This window comes from Sceloporus occidentalis, unplaced genomic scaffold (genome assembly GCF_023333645.1).
Source record: "Sceloporus occidentalis isolate IW3139 unplaced genomic scaffold, rSceOcc1.0.p SCAF_3, whole genome shotgun sequence".
Classification (NCBI taxonomy): Eukaryota; Metazoa; Chordata; class Lepidosauria; order Squamata; family Phrynosomatidae; genus Sceloporus; species Sceloporus occidentalis.
Genome location: NW_028316983.1, coordinates 12,728,320 through 12,747,209, shown reverse-complemented (window position 1 = coordinate 12,747,209; position 18,890 = coordinate 12,728,320). Strand labels below are relative to the sequence as shown.

At 42.9% G+C, this 18,890-nt stretch overlaps 1 protein-coding gene across 2 annotated transcripts; it reads left to right on the top strand.

Annotated features, from left to right (window-relative positions):
• Positions 1-1,569: 1,569 nt before the first annotated feature.
• On the top strand, positions 1,570-18,512 carry ADRM1 (ADRM1 26S proteasome ubiquitin receptor). 2 transcript variants are annotated; one of them, XM_089513660.1, is made up of 10 exons: positions 1,570-1,676; positions 10,882-11,092; positions 11,405-11,521; positions 11,704-11,827; positions 12,725-12,811; positions 13,288-13,369; positions 14,595-14,824; positions 15,032-15,189; positions 17,429-17,531; positions 18,297-18,512. In XM_089513660.1, exons 2-10 carry the CDS (start codon positions 10,883-10,885, stop codon positions 18,401-18,403), a joined length of 1,218 nt encoding a protein of 405 aa, XP_089369786.1. In that variant the 5' UTR covers positions 1,570-1,676; position 10,882; the 3' UTR covers positions 18,404-18,512. The 2 variants fall into 2 exon arrangements, with proteins under 2 accessions (XP_089369786.1, XP_089369787.1); XM_089513661.1 differs by lacking the exon at positions 17,429-17,531 and having other exon boundaries at positions 18,297-18,380.
• Positions 18,513-18,890: the final 378 nt, after the last annotated feature.

Below are 18,890 nucleotides of genomic sequence, written 5' to 3'. Positions count from 1 at the left end.
TGACCCCTGACTTTTTGTTGTTGTTGCTAACCCCCCTTGAGTTGATCTCTACCGATGGCCATCTTGTGGATGAGACATCCCCCAAGACTCCCCACCCCACGCTGCTGTGCTTAGTTGCTGTACATTCGAGTTGGAAGACACACCAAGGGCCATCCAGTCCAACCCCCTGCCATGCAGGAACTCACAATCAAAGCATCCCTGACAGATGGCCTCCCAACCTCTATTTAAAGACCTCCAAGGAGGGAGACTCCACCACTCTCAAAGGGAACACGTTCCACTGCCAAACAGCTCCTACTGTCAGGAAGTTCCTCCTAATGTTGAGGTGAAATCTCTTTTCCTGCAGTTTGACTCCACTGCTCCATGTCCTATTCTCTGGAGCAGCAGAAAAGAAACTTGCTCCATTCTCAGTATGACATCCCTCCAAATATTTAAACAGGGCTACCATATCACCTCTTAACCTTCTCCAGGCTAAACATCCCCAGCTCCCTGAGTCATTCCTCATAGGGCATGGTTTCCAGACCCTTCACCATTTTAGTTGCTCTCCTTTGGACACGCTCCAGTTTCTCAACGTCCTTTTTGAATGGTGGGGCCCAGAACTGGACACAATATTCCAGGTGGGGCCTGACCAAAGCAGAATAGAGTGGTGCTTTTACTTCCCTTGATCTGAACGCTGTACTTCTTTTAATGCAGCCTAGAATCAATCACATTGGCCTTGTTAGCTGCCGCATCGCACTGTTGACTCATGTTCAACTTGTGGTCTACTAGGACTCCTTGATCCCTTTCACACGTAGTCTGGTTAAGCTTCCCTAACTGAGTCTAGCCATCCTGTCTGCAGTCTTCCTTTTTTACTAGTACCTTCTACTTTTCCTAGCATGATTTCTCCCCCACTAGCATTGGGAAAAGCCAGTGAGTTTTGCCTTCTCATTATGTGACCGAAGTACAATCTTATTAGGATCTTCTTTCTTTCAAGGCAACCTCTCTTCCTTTGCAAGAAGGAACTAATTTATTGGGTTGCTGTCACACTGTGGAAACAGTCCAGTTTGATGCCTTTTCACTGCCATGGCTCAATGCTAAGGAAATTTGGAAGTCGTGTGAAGTTGAAGGCTTTCATGGCCAGCACCCATGGAAATTGTTTTTTGCAGCCTAGAATTGCATTGGCCTTTTTAGCTGCTTGGGCAAGTCACACTCTCTCAGCCTCAAGAGGATGGCCATGTGGCAAACCCACTGTTGAAGAAACCTGCCAAGAAAACCCTGTGACAGGGTCAGCATAAGTCAGAAACAACCTGTAAACCCACAACAACAACAACAAATGGCAGCTCTACTGGATTATCAGTGGGAATGCAGCTTTAAGAGAAGCACTGCACCCTCTGCCTGCATTTACAGAGGCGGCCACTAGGGGCCGCTGGCTCCTCCCTCCGAAATGACACAGCACAATAGGGCCAAAAGGAGGACTGAGCGAAGAGGCGCCGCGGTGCATGCCGGTCGCGTTTGCCAGCCTGAGCTAAGCGCGGTTGTGCGCATGCGCCCCTTCGGAACCGTGCGCTCGCCAGCCAATAGGAGAGGCGGATGGGAGAGCGGAGGGGGCGGGCTTCCGCCGTGACAAGAAGAGGCCCTTAGGGGGAACCGGAAGCAGGTGCGGAGGAAGGAAGGAAGGAAGGGAGCAGAGGCAGCGGCAGGTGAGGCGTCGGGGGGGGGCGTCCTCCTTTTCCAGGACGCGTCCTCCATTCCAACCTTCAGTCTGGGACAGGGATATTTAAATGTCCTCCATTGGGAGCATGGCTGTGGAGCTTTGATTGACAGGAATATTGTTCGCTTTTAGGAAGCATAATAGTAATATTATATACATATCTATATCTATATCTCCCCGTCTCTCCATCCAAAGGCGCTCAGAGCTCATGGAGCTTCCCTTTCCCTCGCAGAGAGCCAGGCCAGGCCTTTGAGCGCTTATGTTTTCCTGCCCGGGAGCAATCCCGAAACAGACCTCCATTTTGAGCATGCGCTTATCTTTGGGCTTTTGGTTGAAGGTTTCCATCTGGAAATGTTTCATCCCCCCCCTTTCTTCTTCTTCGTCCTCCTCTTCTTTGGAGGACATCTGGCCACCCTGGCTCTTGGAAACCCTGCCAGGGAAGCCCCTTGGTAAGGTCGCCAGAGGCTGGAAACCTGTGTGTGTGAATGTGTGTGTGTATATACACACTCTCTCTCTCTCTCCCTCTCTCATTCCTCCACATTTGTGGCTTTGGCTTTTGCAGATTTGATTATTCATGGATTTTATTAATATCTTCTCTCTAAGAATATCTGGGTCCTCAAGAGTAAAGTGTGTGTGTGTTTGTGTATATATACACACACACATACACAGGACCTACCAAAAGGACAGTCTTTGCCCATAGGGAAACTATGCTTGCCCATAGAGAATCATTGGAGAATGCTTGCCATAGGGAAACAGGGGGAATACTTGCCCATAGAGAGTCATTGGGGATTGTCTACATGCAAGTAATCCCCAATGATTCCCTATGGCCAGATATTCCCCATGATTCTATATGGGCAAGCCTTTGAAGATGCCAGAGATGCTGGCGAAACGTCAGGAAGAAACTCTTCCAGAACATGGCCACAGAGCCTGAAAAACCCACAAAAAACTATGGATGCCGCCCATGAAAGCCTTTGACCTTACATTCTGCAATGGCTCTCTATGGGCAAGTAATCTTTCCCTGGAGCTTGCATCCATTGCTCTGTGTCCTATTCTCTGGAGGATCAGAAAACAACCTTGCCCCATCCTCAGTGTGACACCTCTTCAAAGACGTAAACAGGGCTGTCATATCACCTCTTAGCCGCCTCTTCTCCAGGCCAAACATCCCCAGATCCCTAAATCCTGGTCCAAGAGTATTTAGGAACTTTTTATTTTCCGTAATGAAACTGAGGTCCCTGTAGTTAGAGAGGGTTGCAATACACATTGAAACTAGGGCTGTGGTAATTGAATTCAAAATATCTTAGTTTGTTTCCAATTCCTAGGCCTGAAACAGATGAGCCAAAAGGTCCACAGTCAGGACAATTTGGGGGTATGGCGTTTAGATGCCGCACGCCCCCAAACCATGCAGAAGCCGTGCCAGGGCCGATTGGCCACAAAATAGTGGGTTTTATCGGCTCCTTGCCTGGACATGTTTGAGACTTTGGGATTCTGGTGCCTGCTCACCACAGTCCTGCAATGATCGGGGCAGAGTGGCCTCTGGCTGCTCCTTTTGCCCCGTCTGCTTGAAGCCATAGCCATATTGGTCTGTAATAGCAGTTTGCGAAGTGATCTTGCAGCACCTTTAAGACTAACTCTGTGAAAAAATTCAAAGATATAGCATTGTTACTCTGTAAAATCAGAGATCGTATAGCACCGTCGAGAGTAACTGAAATTAAGCTGCCAACCTCTTTCTTTCAGTTAGTCTGAAAGGCGCTGCAAGATCTCTGAAAGAAATTGTAGTATGAGCTTTCATCAACTTGGTCTACTTCCTCAAATCATAGAGTGAACTGATGCCAGGAATGACCTTTACAGACTGTATGCATTTCTTGTTGTTTGGTGCCTTCAACTCATTTCCAAGGTGAACCCATCACAGGGTTTTCTTGGCAAGTATCATCAGATGGGGTTTACCATTGCCTTCCCCTGAGGCTGAGAGAGTGTGGCTTGCCCAAGGTTACTCAGTGGGTTTACATGGTTGAGCCTGGGATTCAAATCCTGGGTCCAGAGTCATAGTCCAACGCTCAAACCATTACACCATACTGGTTCTGTATTACACGGATACCATGGAAATGCAGAGGCATGGTGATGAGGTGACCAGTTCAATTTTAAATATGGTTGTTGAAGGACAAAGGTAGTAGGAAAGATGTTGCCCAAGACCATGGTGGGTGGATGACCGTATGAAAGGTGGAATGTGGTTTGTGCAGACTGGGAAGCAGAAAGGAGGTATGCTAAAACCATCTAAGAGCATCCAGTGTTACAACATGTGTAGTGGGTCAGCAGTAGGTTGAACAAAGCTATTTAAATACATGTGGCATTAATTTCATACTCAGTTACTGCCTTTGAAAAAGGTTTTGAAATCCGTGAATATTCAAACTAAAGTAAATCGGTCTCAAAGGTGCTACTAGAGTCCACCCCTTTTTTATTTAATATAGATCGCCTCTGCTATTTTTTTGCTCTTGTATAATGGAACCACTAGTTTTAGACCATATTCTCTGGCATTTTAGTTTAGTACATTGCACAGTTGTTTATTCCTTTTCCAAATTTCTTTTCCCTAGCTACATTGACAGCATTCAGGACTTTGCTGCCATCCATCTAATAAATTAGAAATGATTAGAAGTGTGCACTTTGATTAGAAATATAAAACTTTCTACAAATACTTAAAACGGAATGGGAGTAGTAATAGACGTCATGTCTTTAAATTGACCTGCCCTGAGTTCATTCAGAGAGAGAGAGAAGAGAACAGGATTATTTTCCACCTTCAGGTTTTCCCCCCCTGTTTCCTCTTCCCAGCTCTTGTATCACCAATTCTTATTCAGGGATCACTTGATATGCCTCACAATGCTGGAGTGTCAAATCCTTGGGCTCTTAGGTGACTAGGGAGCCCTTGAATTTTGGATGCAGAATATATTGGAAGGAACTGAGCTGTAGCCAGGAAAAAAATAGATGTCATTTGAGATCATGGATAGCAGTAAGATGAGAGCTAAGGAAGCTGAATTGAAAAACAAAGCCCAAATGCACAAGTTTGTCTGCTTTTTGGACTGGTTCCTGCAGAAGCTTTTGGCTGGTTTTCACTCAGTGCTTCTTTATCGAAATGACCAACAGTATGATTGGAGGAAAGCCAAAGTTATGTTTTTGATGTTTTTGCTGGTTTAGAGTACAAAATAATACTAGAGGAGTCTAGATTTCCTTGACACTCTGGATACTGGAGTGCATTGTTGGTGAGTGTTACTTTCTCTGTGTTGTGAGCCTTCAAGCTGTTTGTTTATTTATTTATATCCTGCTCTTTTCCCAGGACTGGGACTCAGAGCGGCTTCACAGCATTAAAAAAACAAACAAACAAACAAAAAGTACAATTAAAAACAGTTTAAAAATAAATAAATAAATAATGTACATTAAAAAGAATGATTAAACTAGTCCAACATTCCAGCCTGTCCTTATAGTAATTCCTTAAATGCCTGTGTGACCAGGTAGGTCTTCACCTGCCGGCGGAAGGCCATCAAGGAGGGAGCCGTTCTTATCTCCCTGGGCAGGGAGTTCCAGAGTCTAGGGGCAGCCACCGAGAAGGCCCTCCCTCATTCCCCCCCAACCGTGTTTGTGAAGGTGTTGGGACGGAGAGAAGGGCTTCTCCAGAGGATCTCAGAGTCCGGGCCGGTTCATACCAGGAGAAACCGTCTGCCAAATAGTGTGGACCTGAGCCATGTAGGGCTTTGTAGGTTATAACCAGTACCTTGAATTGTGCCAATGAAGCTGTTTCAACAGGGGAGTTGTATGGTCTCTGTAATCTGCCCCTGTTAACAGCCTGGCAGCGGCTCTTTGAACCAGTTGAATTTTCCGAACGCTTTTCAAAGGCAGTCCTATGTAGAGCCCATTACAGTAGTCCAAACAGGATGTAACCAAGGCATGTACCACCTTGGCCAGATCTGGCTTTTCAAGGAACGGGTGCAGTTGGCGCACAGGTTTTACATGTGCAAAAGCACTCCTGGTCACAACAGAGACCTGGGCCTCCAAGTTCAAAGCTGAGTCCAAGATTACCCCCAAACTGCGAACCTGTGTCTTCAGGGGGAATGTGACCCCATCTAACACAGGCTGGATCCCTGTTCCCTTATCTGCCTTCTGACTGACCAGGAGCACCTCTGTCTTGTCTGGATTAAGTTTCAACTTGTTTGCCCTCATCCAGTCCGTTACTGAAGACAAACACTGGTTTAGGACTAGGACAGTCTCCTTGGATTGAGGTAGGAAGGAGTAGTAGAGCTCAGTGTCATCTGCATATTGATGACACCGCACCCCAAAACTCCGGAAAACCTTTCCCAGCAGTTTCATATATATGTTAAACAGCATAGGAGACAACACAGAACCCTGAGGGACCCCACAGGTCAATGGCCAGAGGGTTGAACAGGAGTCGCTCAGCACCACCTTCTGGGTTCACCCCTCCAGGAAGAAACTGAGCCACTGTGGAACAGTACCTCCAAGCCCCATGCCAGAGAGGCAATCCAGAAGGATGCCATGATCGATGGTATCAAAAGACGCTGAGAGGTCCAGGAGAACCAACAGGGACACACTCCCCCTGTCCAGTTCCCTGTGTAGGTCATCCACCAAGGCGACCAAGGCTGTCTCTATTCCATAGCCAGGCCTGAAACCAGATTGAAATGGATCTAGATCAGGGGTTGGCAACCTGTGGCCCGTGGGCCGGATGCAGCCCGGTGAGGCCTTGGGACCGGCCCCAGCCCGGTCTTGCCGCCGGGGCCTTTGGCCTCTCGTGCGAGGGGCATGGTCGGGCAATTGTCTATAGAAGCCTCAGAAACATGCATTTATATTAACATTTTTTAAAAAAAAAATCAGCAAATTTTTTCACGTGTCTTCCATTTTTATAAAAAGTGTCCTCCATTTGAAAATTTTATCCTACATTTGTCCCGGTTTATTTATTTATTTATTTTTTGGCTTCGGCCCCCCCAGTTGTCTGAGGGACAGCAACCCGGCCCCCGGCTCAAAAAGGTTGCCTACCCTTGATCTAGATAATCCGTTTCATCCAGAAACCCCTGGAGTTTCTGACTTATGGCGACCCTAGGGTGAACCTATCATGGAGTTTTCTTCGCAAGATTAGGTCAGAAGTTTACCATTGCCTCCTGAGGCTAAGGGCATGTGACTTGTCCAGGGTCACCAGTGGGTTTCCTGGGCAAGCAGGAATCGAACCCTGGTCTCCAGAGTTGTAGTCCAATGCTCAAACCACTACACTTTTATTCTTATGAAAATGGTTTCTGTTTTTGAAGTGGGGCATGGGGGGGGGGCACCTGGCTGAATGAAACTACATATGAAAGGGATCTGGGAGTCCAAGTAGACCACAAATTGAACATGAGTGAACAGTGCAATGCGGCAGCTAAAAAGGCCAATGCAATTTTAGGCTGCATCAATAAAAATACAGTGTCTAGATCAAGGGAAGTAAAAGCGCCACTCTATTCTGTTTTGGTCAGGCCTCACCTGAAATATTGTGTCCAGTTCTGGGCCCCACAATTTAAAAAGGATGTTGAGAAACTGGAGCATGTCCAAAGGAGAGCGACTAAAATGGTGAAGGGTTTCCATGCCCTATGAGGAACGACTTAGGGAGCTGGGAATGTTTAGCCTGGAGAAGATAAGGTTAAGAAGTGATAAGATAGCCCTGTTTAAATATTTGAAGGAGTTTCATATTGAGAATGGAGCAAGCATCTTTTCTGCTGCTCCAGAGAACAGGACCCGGAATAATGGATGCAAGCTACAGGAAAAGAGATTCCACCTCAACATTAGGAAAATCTACCTGACAGTAAGGGCTGTTCGACAGTGGAACGCACTTCCTCGGAGTGTAGTGGAGTCTCCTTCCTTGGAGGTCTTTAAACAGGCTGGATGGCCATCTGTCGGGGATGCTTTGATTTAGATTTCCTGCATGGCAGGGGGTTGGACTGGATGGCCATTGTGGTCTCTTCCAACTCCAAATTTTATGATTCTATAATGGCAAAAGAAGATTCTGTGTTAAACAAACTATTTAATATTACTTGCCAATTCCTTAAAGAATTTAAGGACATTATTTGCACTTACGTTGGCAGGGATTTAATTTACGTTTTGGACTGCTGTTTTTAAATATATCACACACACACTTATGCTTAGAAGGGTTCTATACATTTTTAAAAAGCTACAAGCAAGCTCTAGAACGGCAATTTTCAAAATTTGGTCTTCCACATACTTTGGACTTCAGCTCCCAGAGGCCTTAGCCAGCTTGATCAGTAGTCAGGAATTCTGGGAGCTGAGGTGCAAAACATCTGGAGGACCAAAGTTTGTGAACCACTGTTCTAGAGTCTTCCGGGGGGGGGGGGGGGCTAGATTTACTATTGATAAGGGGTTCAGTTCTGCCAACCACTGATTTTTTATTAAGTGTGTATGTGTGCTCTGGTTCTGTCAAGCAGCTGTTGTACTGCCAGGGTAGAAGATGCAACTGTTATCCTCTGGACTTCCATAGGGACAGTAGCAAAGCAGTCTTGACTGTAATAATCTGCTGGTGTATGTGTTCCCCTACCCTAGGCAGATTTTACATCACAACAATAGGTTTCCAACTCTATTATTAGCAAATATTGCATAAATACCTCTTGAGTCTTTGAGTCCTCTTTGTCTAGCTATTGCCCGATTTCTCTTCTTCCCTTTCTTTCTAAGGTTTTGGAACGGGTTGTTTATTCTCGCTGTCTTGAGTTTCTTGAAGCCAACTCCATCCTTGATCCCTTTCAGTCTGGTTTCCGCCCAAGGCATTCTACAGAGACAGCTCTCACTAAGATCTCAAATGACCTTTTACAGGCCAAGGCTAATGGCCTTTACTCTGTTCTCATTCTTCTCGATTTGTCTGCAGCCTTTGACACCGTTGATCACTTTCTCCTAATTGACATACTCTCTGACCTTGGGTTCTCAGACTCTGTTCTTGGCTGGTTTAGATCTTATTTGTCAGACAGATCTTTTGCAGTAGTTGCAGGCAGTCAGACTTCTTCTCCTGTTCCCTTATCTGCTGGAGTTCCTGAGGGCTCTGTTCTGGTCCCCTTCTCTTTTCTTTCTACACACTGTCCTTAGGAAAACTCATCAGCTCTTTTGGTTTTTCCTACCATCTGTATGCTGATGACACCCAGTTGTATCTTTCTACCCCTGACCTTTCTCCAAGGCTTGAACAGCAAGTCTCGTCTTGTCTCACAGCTGTCTTGCAGTGGATGCACCATCGGCGTTTGAAGCTCAACATGTCCAAGACGGAGCTTCTTGTCTTTCCTCCTAAGCCCACCCTTCAACACTCCTTTTCTGTCTCTGTGGACAACATTTCCATTCAACCAGTCCAGCAAGCCCGCAGTCTTGGTTTTATCTTTGATTCTTCTCTGTCGTGTATCCCTCAGATCCAGACCACAGCCAAGGCTTGTAGATTCTTTTTGTACAATATTGCTAAAATCCGACCATATCTCTCCGCCTCTACTGCCAAGATCCTGGTCCATGCCCTAGTGGTCTCACAACTTGATTACTGTAACATCCTTCTGGCAGGGCTTCCTCTTTCTCACCTCCGTCCTTTAATTTCTGTCCAACATTCAGCTGCATGCATTATCACTTCCACCCACCGCTCTGACCACATCTCTCCTGTGTTGGCATCCCTTCACTGGCTCCCCCTCCCTTTCTGCATTCAGTATAAGCTCCTGCTGTCGACATTTAAAGCCCTCCATGGACTGGCCCCTCCTTACTTATCAGACCTTATTTCTCCTCACCTTCCCACTCGGGCCCTCTGTTCTGGTAGTCAAGGTCTGCTGTCTCAGCCCAGGATTTCCTCTGCCCCATCTCGGATTCGCACCTTTTCACTCGCTGCCCCTCACTCCTGGAACCTTCTTCCCCCGCGAACAAGAGCCATCACCTCTTTAACCAGCTTCAAAACGGAGTTGAAGACCATCCTGTTCAGGGCAGCGTTCCCAGGCATTGCATAATTGTCACTTGCTATTTGATGTTCTTTTGTTGCCTGTTTTATTGAATCATTTCCTGTATTGCTATGTATATTATATGTATTATCCTACTAGAGAGGCCCCTTCTCCACCACCACTCCCTTTGTGTCGTATCTTTTTAGATTGTAAGCCTGAGGGCAGGGAACCGTCCAATTAAAAAGATTGTATGTACAGCGCTGTGTAAATTTACAGCGCTTTATAAATAAAGGTTAATAATAATAATAATAATAATTGAGTAACATCCTAATCTTTCAGCTGTTTTCTTTTCAAATCACCAGAATGATACTAGATGCTTCCCTGACTGTTATTAAATCCCAAATCTTGAAACCTATGAAAAGCTTACCAAAAATCAGGAAAAACTGAAGAATTGGTACTAAAACTGTCTGAGATGGAGTAGTGTTTATGACATGGAAAGTATACAAGGAAAGAAGTAGCCAGCTTACTTGTGGGAACACCTTCTTCCGTATAATCTACCCCACATGCTTAGGTCCTCTGGGAAAAACTTATTACAGCCAATGAAGAACAGGCTGGCTACTGTCTCCCAGAGGGCCTTTACATCTGCTGCTCCTAAATTATAGAATGGCCTGTCGGAGGAGATCCAACTTACTACTTGCCTTGACAGCTTTAAAAAGGCCTTCCAACAGGCCTTTCCTGATTAACTGATTCAACTTTGTGATATGGACTTTGTCCCAACGATTGCCCACGATGTCTTGCTTCTGTTATGAAGGTTTTAATGTTAATGTTCTTCATTTTATCTATAGTTTTACTGTTTTATAATTGTGTGGATTGTTTTATGAAAGAGGGTAATGGGATATATTTTACTATGTTGTATGTTTTGCTATTGTACGCTGCCTTGCTCCTTGGAAGAGGTGGGATAATAAGTAACATCTGCAAGATTATGCTTATAGCTCTTGAGATGGACTGTTCGTTTGTTACCATTGCCTGTAATGTATAGCCCATTGCCAGTTGGAAATGATGGTTTGAATGGTTTAGCCCAACTAAGAGTCTGCATGAGAAGGCTTAGGATCTAAACCAATAATTTTAGTTTGGTCCTGGCCATGCTTTAAAAGTCTATTGCCTCTTGAAAACTATTTTTTTTGGGCTATCTGTAGATTAAAGTGTTAATAAAACTGTCTATGAGGGAAAAAGAAGAGGTCATAATGAACCTTTGTCTCCTTCCAGGATGTCTTCTGGAGCTTTATTTCCAAGCCTGGTACCAGGCTCCCGGGGCTCATCTAGCAAATACTTGGTAGAGTTCCGTGCAGGGAAGATGTCTTTGAAAGGAAGCACTGTGACACCAGACAAGAGAAAAGGTCTTGTGTACATCCAGCAAACAGATGACTCCCTCATTCATTTCTGTTGGAAGGACAGGACTTCTGGGAATGTGGAAGATGTAAGTAGAATACACTAACCTCCTATCTATGTAGATCTAAAACTGCTTTGCATATTGAGAAGTGATTAAAAATAGTATGCTTCCATGAAAGAGTCTATGGTTTGCAGAAACACATTGTCATTAGCAAGACATGAAATGACTGCAGAATTCATGCATCTTGCTAGAGGAGGGTGTGCAGTTTCTCTAGAAGCATATTTTGTGTATCCGCCTTTTACCTGTGAAGCTCCTTCTAACTACCTGTTCTCTGAGACTTTAACTGTCGCTTGATGGATTTTTGGGATGGATTTGTACTTTTCTTTGTCTGTATTTCAGGACTTAATTATTTTTCCTGATGACTGTGAATTTAAGAGAGTTCCTCAGTGTACTACTGGCCGTGTATATGTGTTGAAATTTAAAGCTGGATCCAAGCGACTCTTCTTCTGGATGCAGGTGTGTAATTGCATCAGCCTCTATAGTGTACTCCTTTGTCTCCTGTTAACAGGAAGTGTACAAATTATCTGGACACCAGAGTCAGTTTGATGTTGTGTAATGTGGAAGCTATATTCACTGGGAATAATGACATTTCATAAGTCTGAGTACTCGGTTATGGTACAGTAATTTATTTTTTTCAGGAACCCAAGACAGAGAAAGATGAAGAACACTGCCGTAAGGTGAATGAATATCTCAATAATCCACCAATGCCAGGAGCTCTGGGTGGCAGTGGAAGTGGAGGCCATGAACTTTCTGCTCTTGGAGGTACAGACCTTTTTCCAGAATCCTTTTTGGCCCCTTTTTTCATACAAGCAGTACTTTGATACTCCGGTTTTTTGCAGTTTGTCTAACTTTTTAGCATAAAAACGGTAGCTGAATTAAATATCCGAATAAAAGTAAAGCATTAATTAACAAAAAGTAGATTTTCAAGTAAAATCAAACATGTCAGTAAAGGTTGGGTCTCCCTTCTCTGAAATGCTTGGGATCAAAGATGTTTTGGAATTCTGTTTTTGTTTTTTAATTTCAGAATACCTGTATTTTCATACACATACATAATGAAGTATCTTGGAGGTGGGACCCAAGTCTAAACATAAAATTCATTTATGTTTCATATACACCTTATACACATAGCCTGAAGGTATTTTTACATAGTATTTTAAATTGTGTACACAGAACAAAACTTGTGTATACAGAAAGCAAGGGTGTCATCTCAGCCACTCATAAAAAAATCTTGGTTTTTGGAATTTTTTGGATTATGGAATTCTAGATAAGAGACTCAACCTCTAATACCAAATCAGCAAAGTAGTAAATAAGAACTCCCGATGTTAATATTGGTAGAAGAAAGTGGTAGAAAAGTCTCATAATAGTGGCACCAGCTATGCCAACAGAACCTGAAAGGCTGTCTGCACAACCTCAGAAGGCGGGGCACCTTAGGAACAGTCTTTGACATTAGGAACTGCAGGATGACTTTGAAGAAATGTAGTTTTGAAAAACAGAATTTAATGCTTTGAATAGCACTGGTACACCTTAAGAAAGGTACTGGATATTAAGTATAGCCATGTGACTTCCCTGGTAAAATTTATTGGCAGCTTAACATTGTCTGGCTTTTATATGGAGGTCTTTAAGAACTTACGAATTTTATACTCCTCGTTTTCTTTTTAGGTGAAGGTGGCTTGCAAAGTCTTCTAGGAAACATGAGCCATAACCAGCTCATGCAGCTGATTGGACCAACGGGCTTAGGTGGACTTGGTATGATGCTTTTGAAGATGTATGTCAAAATTAGTATTTACCTGGGTTAGGCCCAACCTGTCACAAATTAGGTAAGGGGTGTTGGGAAGTGGGATAAATGGCACTTACTTGTAAATGGCACAGACACCTCCAGACTTTTTCGGATTCACCAGAGGAAAACTTAACTTTGTTATGTTTGCTGGCAGAGGTAGGGAAACAAGAATGTTGAGGACAGTGCAGTGGTGTTACAGCCTGAGCCCCTCCATTTCCCTCACATGCCCTGGGGAACTGGCAAGATCCTTCCACTGGCAGATGAAAACATTTAGTCTTTAGTCTAAATAACAAAATTATAAAAAGAAAACACATGTCTGTTTCTTGAGATATGTATGTGGGTACAGTAAATCTTTGAACTAGCTAAAGAAATCCAGATAGCAGTGTATTCTTTACTCTCTTTCTAAAAAAGAAATAAGGTGATGTTCTTCTGTTCTTTGTGAAAGGTGGCCTTGGTGCACTCACAGGTCCTGGCTTGGCTAGTCTGCTGGGAAGTGGAGGGCCCCCAACTAGCAGTTCTTCTTCAAGGTAAAAAGATCTATAACTTACAATTATTAAAGAAAACGATATACATAAATACTGAGAACATCTTGGGCTCTGTTCAGATATTTCAGCATTACATATTCCTACTCATTATGTGTTGCTTATTGCATGAGTCTGTGCTAAACAATCAGTTCTGACTGTGGCACCTTAAATGTTAGTCGTAGGAAAGCAATTTCTGTAGTACCAGTGTAACACAAAAGACCTGGGTCTGATTTGATTTTTGGGTGGCAAGGGTCGGAATCTCATGAAGGAGGATTCATTCAAGATGACAAAAGGGTTAACAGGGAGATACAAGACTGGTGAGGCTATAAGCATAGCTATAGCTCTTTGGCCTCTGTAGTAATTTTAGGATTCATTTTAATGTGTGATACTGTGCTTGTTAAATAATAGTGGAAATGGTGAATATACTGAACTCTTAGTCTTCTTTCTGGCACTGTTTTAAGGTGCATCAGTGCCTATAGCGTAAAGTGCAGGAGGACCAAGATGGAAAGAGGTCCAGTGTGATCAAGTTTTTTTAAAAAAATTGTCCCACATCTTGTATCATAGGACAGAGTGTTGATAATTTAGAAACTGATCTGCTTAAACTTGGGCCATTGTCATATTTTTGCTGAGCATTTTTGTTCTGCAACTAAATTAAGACTTCTGTCTTGTTAGATGTAGGATACTTTGTAAAATCGTCATCTGAACCTGATGCTTCAATAATATGACCTAGAATAGTAATACAGTGGTCCCTTGCCTCATGGGGGAATCCGTTCTGGACCCACCGCGTAAGGCAAGTTCCGCCTATGCTCGAGTCCCATTGAAGATAATGGTGTTTGTGTATGCGGCGGTATGCGCGCGCCATTCATTAAATGGTGTGGGGCTTCCAGCATATGCTGGAAGCCGTGTAAAAGGCGCCCATGTATGACACGGGTGCACTATACATATTTAATGATGCTCAGGTTTCTGAATCACTTACTACTTTAAAATTGTTCTAGTCTTAAATTTTATTTTTTTTAAAAAAAATCTGATTTCAAAAGGAGGCATTCTACCCCCTCCATACATACAAATGTTAACTGCTGCTGTGGGTGAGGAAAGAGTACCTGCTTCTGTTTTCACTTGGAAGTTTTCTTTTTGGCAGATTCTTAGGGTGGCTTAGCAATTTATAAACCACCCCCACCCTCTTAAGAGTAATGTTTTGCAGAGATTAGTAACAAGAATTTTCTTCTAGCTCTCGCAGCCAGTCAGCAGCTGTGACACCATCTTCCAGTACTTCTTCCACACGGGTAACGCCTGCACCTACTGCTCCTGCAGCTACTTCTGCCGCTAGTCCCAGTCCTGCTCCAAGCTCAGGAAATGGAACCAGCACAGCAACAAGCCCTACCCAGCCCATCCAACTGAGTGACCTCCAGACTATCTTAGCAACCATGAATGTGCCAGCTGGAGCAGGAGGGCAGCAAGGTACATGGGAGAGTGGTGTGGATAAATAAAAGATAAATAAGTGTTCTTCCTTCTGCTGCCATTCTGAAGTTCCAGTACCTTGTAGAATTTCAGGGATTGTGGTGTGGGGCATAAATGATACCAAGAGATTTCAGAAGTCTTTCTAGACTGGCTTTGCTAATAGGTGCTTTTTACCCCATGAAATAATCATACTGTATTCTTCCCCAGTTGACCTGTCCAGTGTATTGACCCCTGAAATAATGGCGCCTATTTTGGCAAATACAGAGGTTCAAGAGCGCCTGCTGCCTTACCTTCCTTCGGGGGAATCTCTGCCACAAACAGCAGAGGAGATCCAGAATACGCTGACTTCTCCACAGTTCCAGCAGGTAAAGCTATGAAACTAATAGCACTTGCAGGAAAGCTGCCTGGTTGGATCAGGAGGAATTCTTAAGCGGACTGTTCCTGAACAGAACTGGATAGGGTCTGACTGAGAGGCATCTTCAGTAATCCCTCCACATACTTGGAAAATGAATGTGCAAAGAAAACTAATTATGAGACAGGCTCAGCTTCAGTGGCTGCTCTTCCTGTTTTGTTTTTATTAATCAAAAAAACAGCTGTATGGAAATTAATGAAGCAAGGCAGTTTTGGCAATGGCATATGTAACTGCGTGTACGTAAAGTAATGGGATAATTAAAGTCATGACATGGGGACGGACTTCTGAAAAAAAATTATTGAATTCTTGTGGCCAATAAAACGTGAATGGCCAGCTTATTATTTCCCTGTATCTTGTCAGTCCTTTGGGTTGCCTTGCTTCAGGTTAATGTGCCACAAAACATTCTCCAGTCTACAGATCTGAAGGCCTATGATGGAAAATTGTATTAGTTTAGTGAGGCCTAAGAGCCCCTTAGATGGGAATACTAAATACCCCTCCCTAGATGGCAAATCCCAGAATTCCACAAGAGGCAGACATAGCAGAAAAAGTGGAGTAAGAACACTAACAGTGTAGTGTGATAGTGACCCATAGGCAACTGGAAAAAAAAAACTTTGTTATAATTATGTTTATTATTAAAATGGTAATGCAAGTTGAGAGTATGTCTTATCTGGAGTTTTGAAATCCAAAATACTCCAAAATTGTTCACATGGGTAGCTGAGATAGTGACACCTTTGCTTTCTGATGGTTCAGTATACACAGATTTGTTTCATGCCAAAAACTATTTTAATTATTACTAGTATCTATAAAAATTAACATCAGGCTATGTGTATATGAAACATAAATGAATTTCATGTTTAAATTTGGTTCCATCTCTAAGGTATCTCATTATGTACATTCAAATATTTCAGAATCTGAAAAAATCCAAAACACTTATGGTCCTAAGAATTTCTGATAAGGGAGTGTCAGCCTGTAATATGTTGTAATAATAAACATTATTTTGTTACTTTGTTCTGTTTTATTGTTATTTTTTGAAGTTCCTTATAGTTGAAGTGTTAATAGTTGTTAGCAAACAAAAAGGACCTTCCCCAAACCTAAACTTTTCAGGCAGGCAGAACCCCAACTGCAGTGTTATTGAGGTGCTGGGAAATGATGCCTGCAGCATTCTCCCAGTCACAGGGCATAGTTGGAGCAGGATTCCAAGAAGTCTCCAGATGCCTGATCTCAACACATCCTGCAACCTGAAGATGCTGTGGACGTCATTTCTCAGCATTCATGTGCTTTGCCTCTGAATCCCTTTTGTAGGGGTTCTGCCTGTCTCAAAAGTAGGTTTTTGGGGGGTTGACATTGTCTGCAACAGCAACTCTGTTATTGTTGCATCTGTTGATGCAGGTTCTTGGCCAACATTTTTAAAAAGAAAGTTTGTTTTGTAATTCTATTCTGAATAAAGGGTACTTTTAAAATACCAAACGTGAAGATTTTGCCTCAAAGATATTGTTTCCCCCCGTAAAGGAACAAAATGACCTTCAAACTGTAAAGGGATTAATGCTGCATTTTCAAGTTTTCTGAAAAATTTTGATTTTCCTCCCTGAAAACATGAAAAAAGAAGATCTGTCCTCCCCCCCCCCCACTACATTCAAAATTTCTGGAAAACTTACATCTCTACTCCATTCTACAAATATCTGTTTTCTTTTAGGTAGTTCATACTAGTGGTTATTTTTGAGCCTGACTAAAAATGGCTGGGCAGTGCTTGTTTGTAAGCCCAAATTATTGTCCCCAGTTCAGTTAATTGAAACTGCTAGTAGTGAGTGCTAATTCATATTCAGGGGAAAGGCTGTGCTTTTCTATCTGTTTGAATCTGCAGCAAATAGATGTATGTTAGGGTTTTGCTTTTTGCACTTTGAAAAGACAGATCAAATGGGGACCATATTAGACTAGTGAGTGCCAGATCTTTGGGGGTGTCTGTATGTGACTGAATTCTCATCAGTCCCAGTCAAGGTTGGTTATTGATGAACCATGATGGGAATTTTTGTCCAGCAACATAGGGCCACAGTTTCCCTACTACTTTTCTAGATCCTCTTCGGATGCTTTTATATTTGTCTGTTGGGATATAACTTTAGAAGATACAGCAGTTTATTTCCCTTTAAAATGGAGATAAATCTTAGATTTTGAATTAGCCCCTTTTCTCTTGGTAGGCACTGAGCATGTTCAGCGCAGCCTTGGCTTCTGGACAGCTGGGACCTCTAATGAGTCAATTTGGTTTACCAGCTGAAGCAGTAGATGCAGCAAACAAAGGGGGTAAGTTTCTTTCATCAACATCAATGGAAGTTCAGCAGCTTGATGGCTATCTCTTAAAGGAACTCCTGCTTGCTCAGACCAAGTATCACTGGAATTTTTCTGAAACATGCATCTCTTCCTGAGTTATGAATATGTTTGAAGCAGTAATTAGGGTAGTAGGGGGCAGCTCAGCTCCTTCTATCTCAACAAAGTCAAGACTGCTGTGCCTATCAGTGTATCCATCCATTTTGAGATACTCTTGAAGCAGTTAATACTGAATGAAATATCATTCTCTGTGTTTGGATACTTAACAGTTCTCGGTTCTGATGAATGTGAGAAGGCTGTAATTGCAAATGCAGTATTGTCTGAATGTTGCCTTTCAGCTGCTGCTTATTTAGCTGATTATTACTTGGAATTTTTTCAGTTTGTTTAGAAAATTTCCAGGGATAAACGAGACACAAAGTATGTGAGCCTCAGGTCTAAGTTGTTGATTTCATTAACTGCAGGCCAGTGCATAGGGAGTTGAATTTCTATCTGGGAGACCAGAGTTAAGGACATAGCAATGTGAAGTATAGGGGAATAAACAGAATTGTGTCCGTCTTTCTGGAAGAATTTAAATAACTGTAACACATCTCATATACGTAAGTGAAAGACGCTGTACAATGGATTAAATTGTAAATGCCTTATTCTAAGCCTTTCATGCTCCAAATGTGTGTTAAACAACTTGCATTTCCATTTCATAATGGATTTTACTTGCTAGACTAAAATTTCTCTCTTCATTTTCAGATGTAGAGGCCTTTGCAAAAGCAATGCAAAACAATGTCAAATCTGACCAAAAGGAAGGAGACTCAAAGGACAAGAAGGATGAAGAGGAAGACATGAGCTTAGATTAAGTCTCTCGACTGTGTCCTGTGGGTTCCCCTAGATACTAACATGGAGAAAAGTAGGATCACTAGCTAACTTCATGTACTGAATCTATAAGTAAAGGATCTCTCTGCCAAACTTCTACTGTGTATAATGGGCTTCTTCCCCACTTGCACTTTCAAACAGGTGTGTGAGTTTACTTTTAAAAGTACATCTAGCCTTGATTTGGTTTACCTTGCATTCAGTGCAGTTGTAATATTGGGTTTGGTGTTAACTCAGATACATTACTAAGGTAGCATATTTTACAAATGTTTTGAGCAGTTAATTGTAAAGTCCCCCTCCTAAAGAGTTACATTATGCTTTTCCAAGGCCTCATCTGCACCTAGCAGAGTGATCAACTATGATCCAATTGTTTGGATTTAGTAGCCTTATTGTGGGAAGTATCTACTGGTCTCATAAACCTACAGTTTTTATTTCTCCCACATGCCATTCTTTGTCTACACTTTCAGATAATTT

Excerpts from the sequence above, each read along its gene's own strand:
- ADRM1 (XM_089513660.1), top strand. The coding sequence starts at position 10,883 with ATGTCTTCTGGAGCTTTATTTCCAAGCCTGGTACCAGGCTCCCGGGGC. Across the intron at positions 13,370-14,594 it reads ACTAGCAGTTCTTCTTCAAG|CTCTCGCAGCCAGTCAGCAG; the intron begins GTAAAAAGATCT and ends ATTTTCTTCTAG. Across the intron at positions 15,190-17,428 it reads CTTCTCCACAGTTCCAGCAG|GCACTGAGCATGTTCAGCGC; the intron begins GTAAAGCTATGA and ends TTCTCTTGGTAG.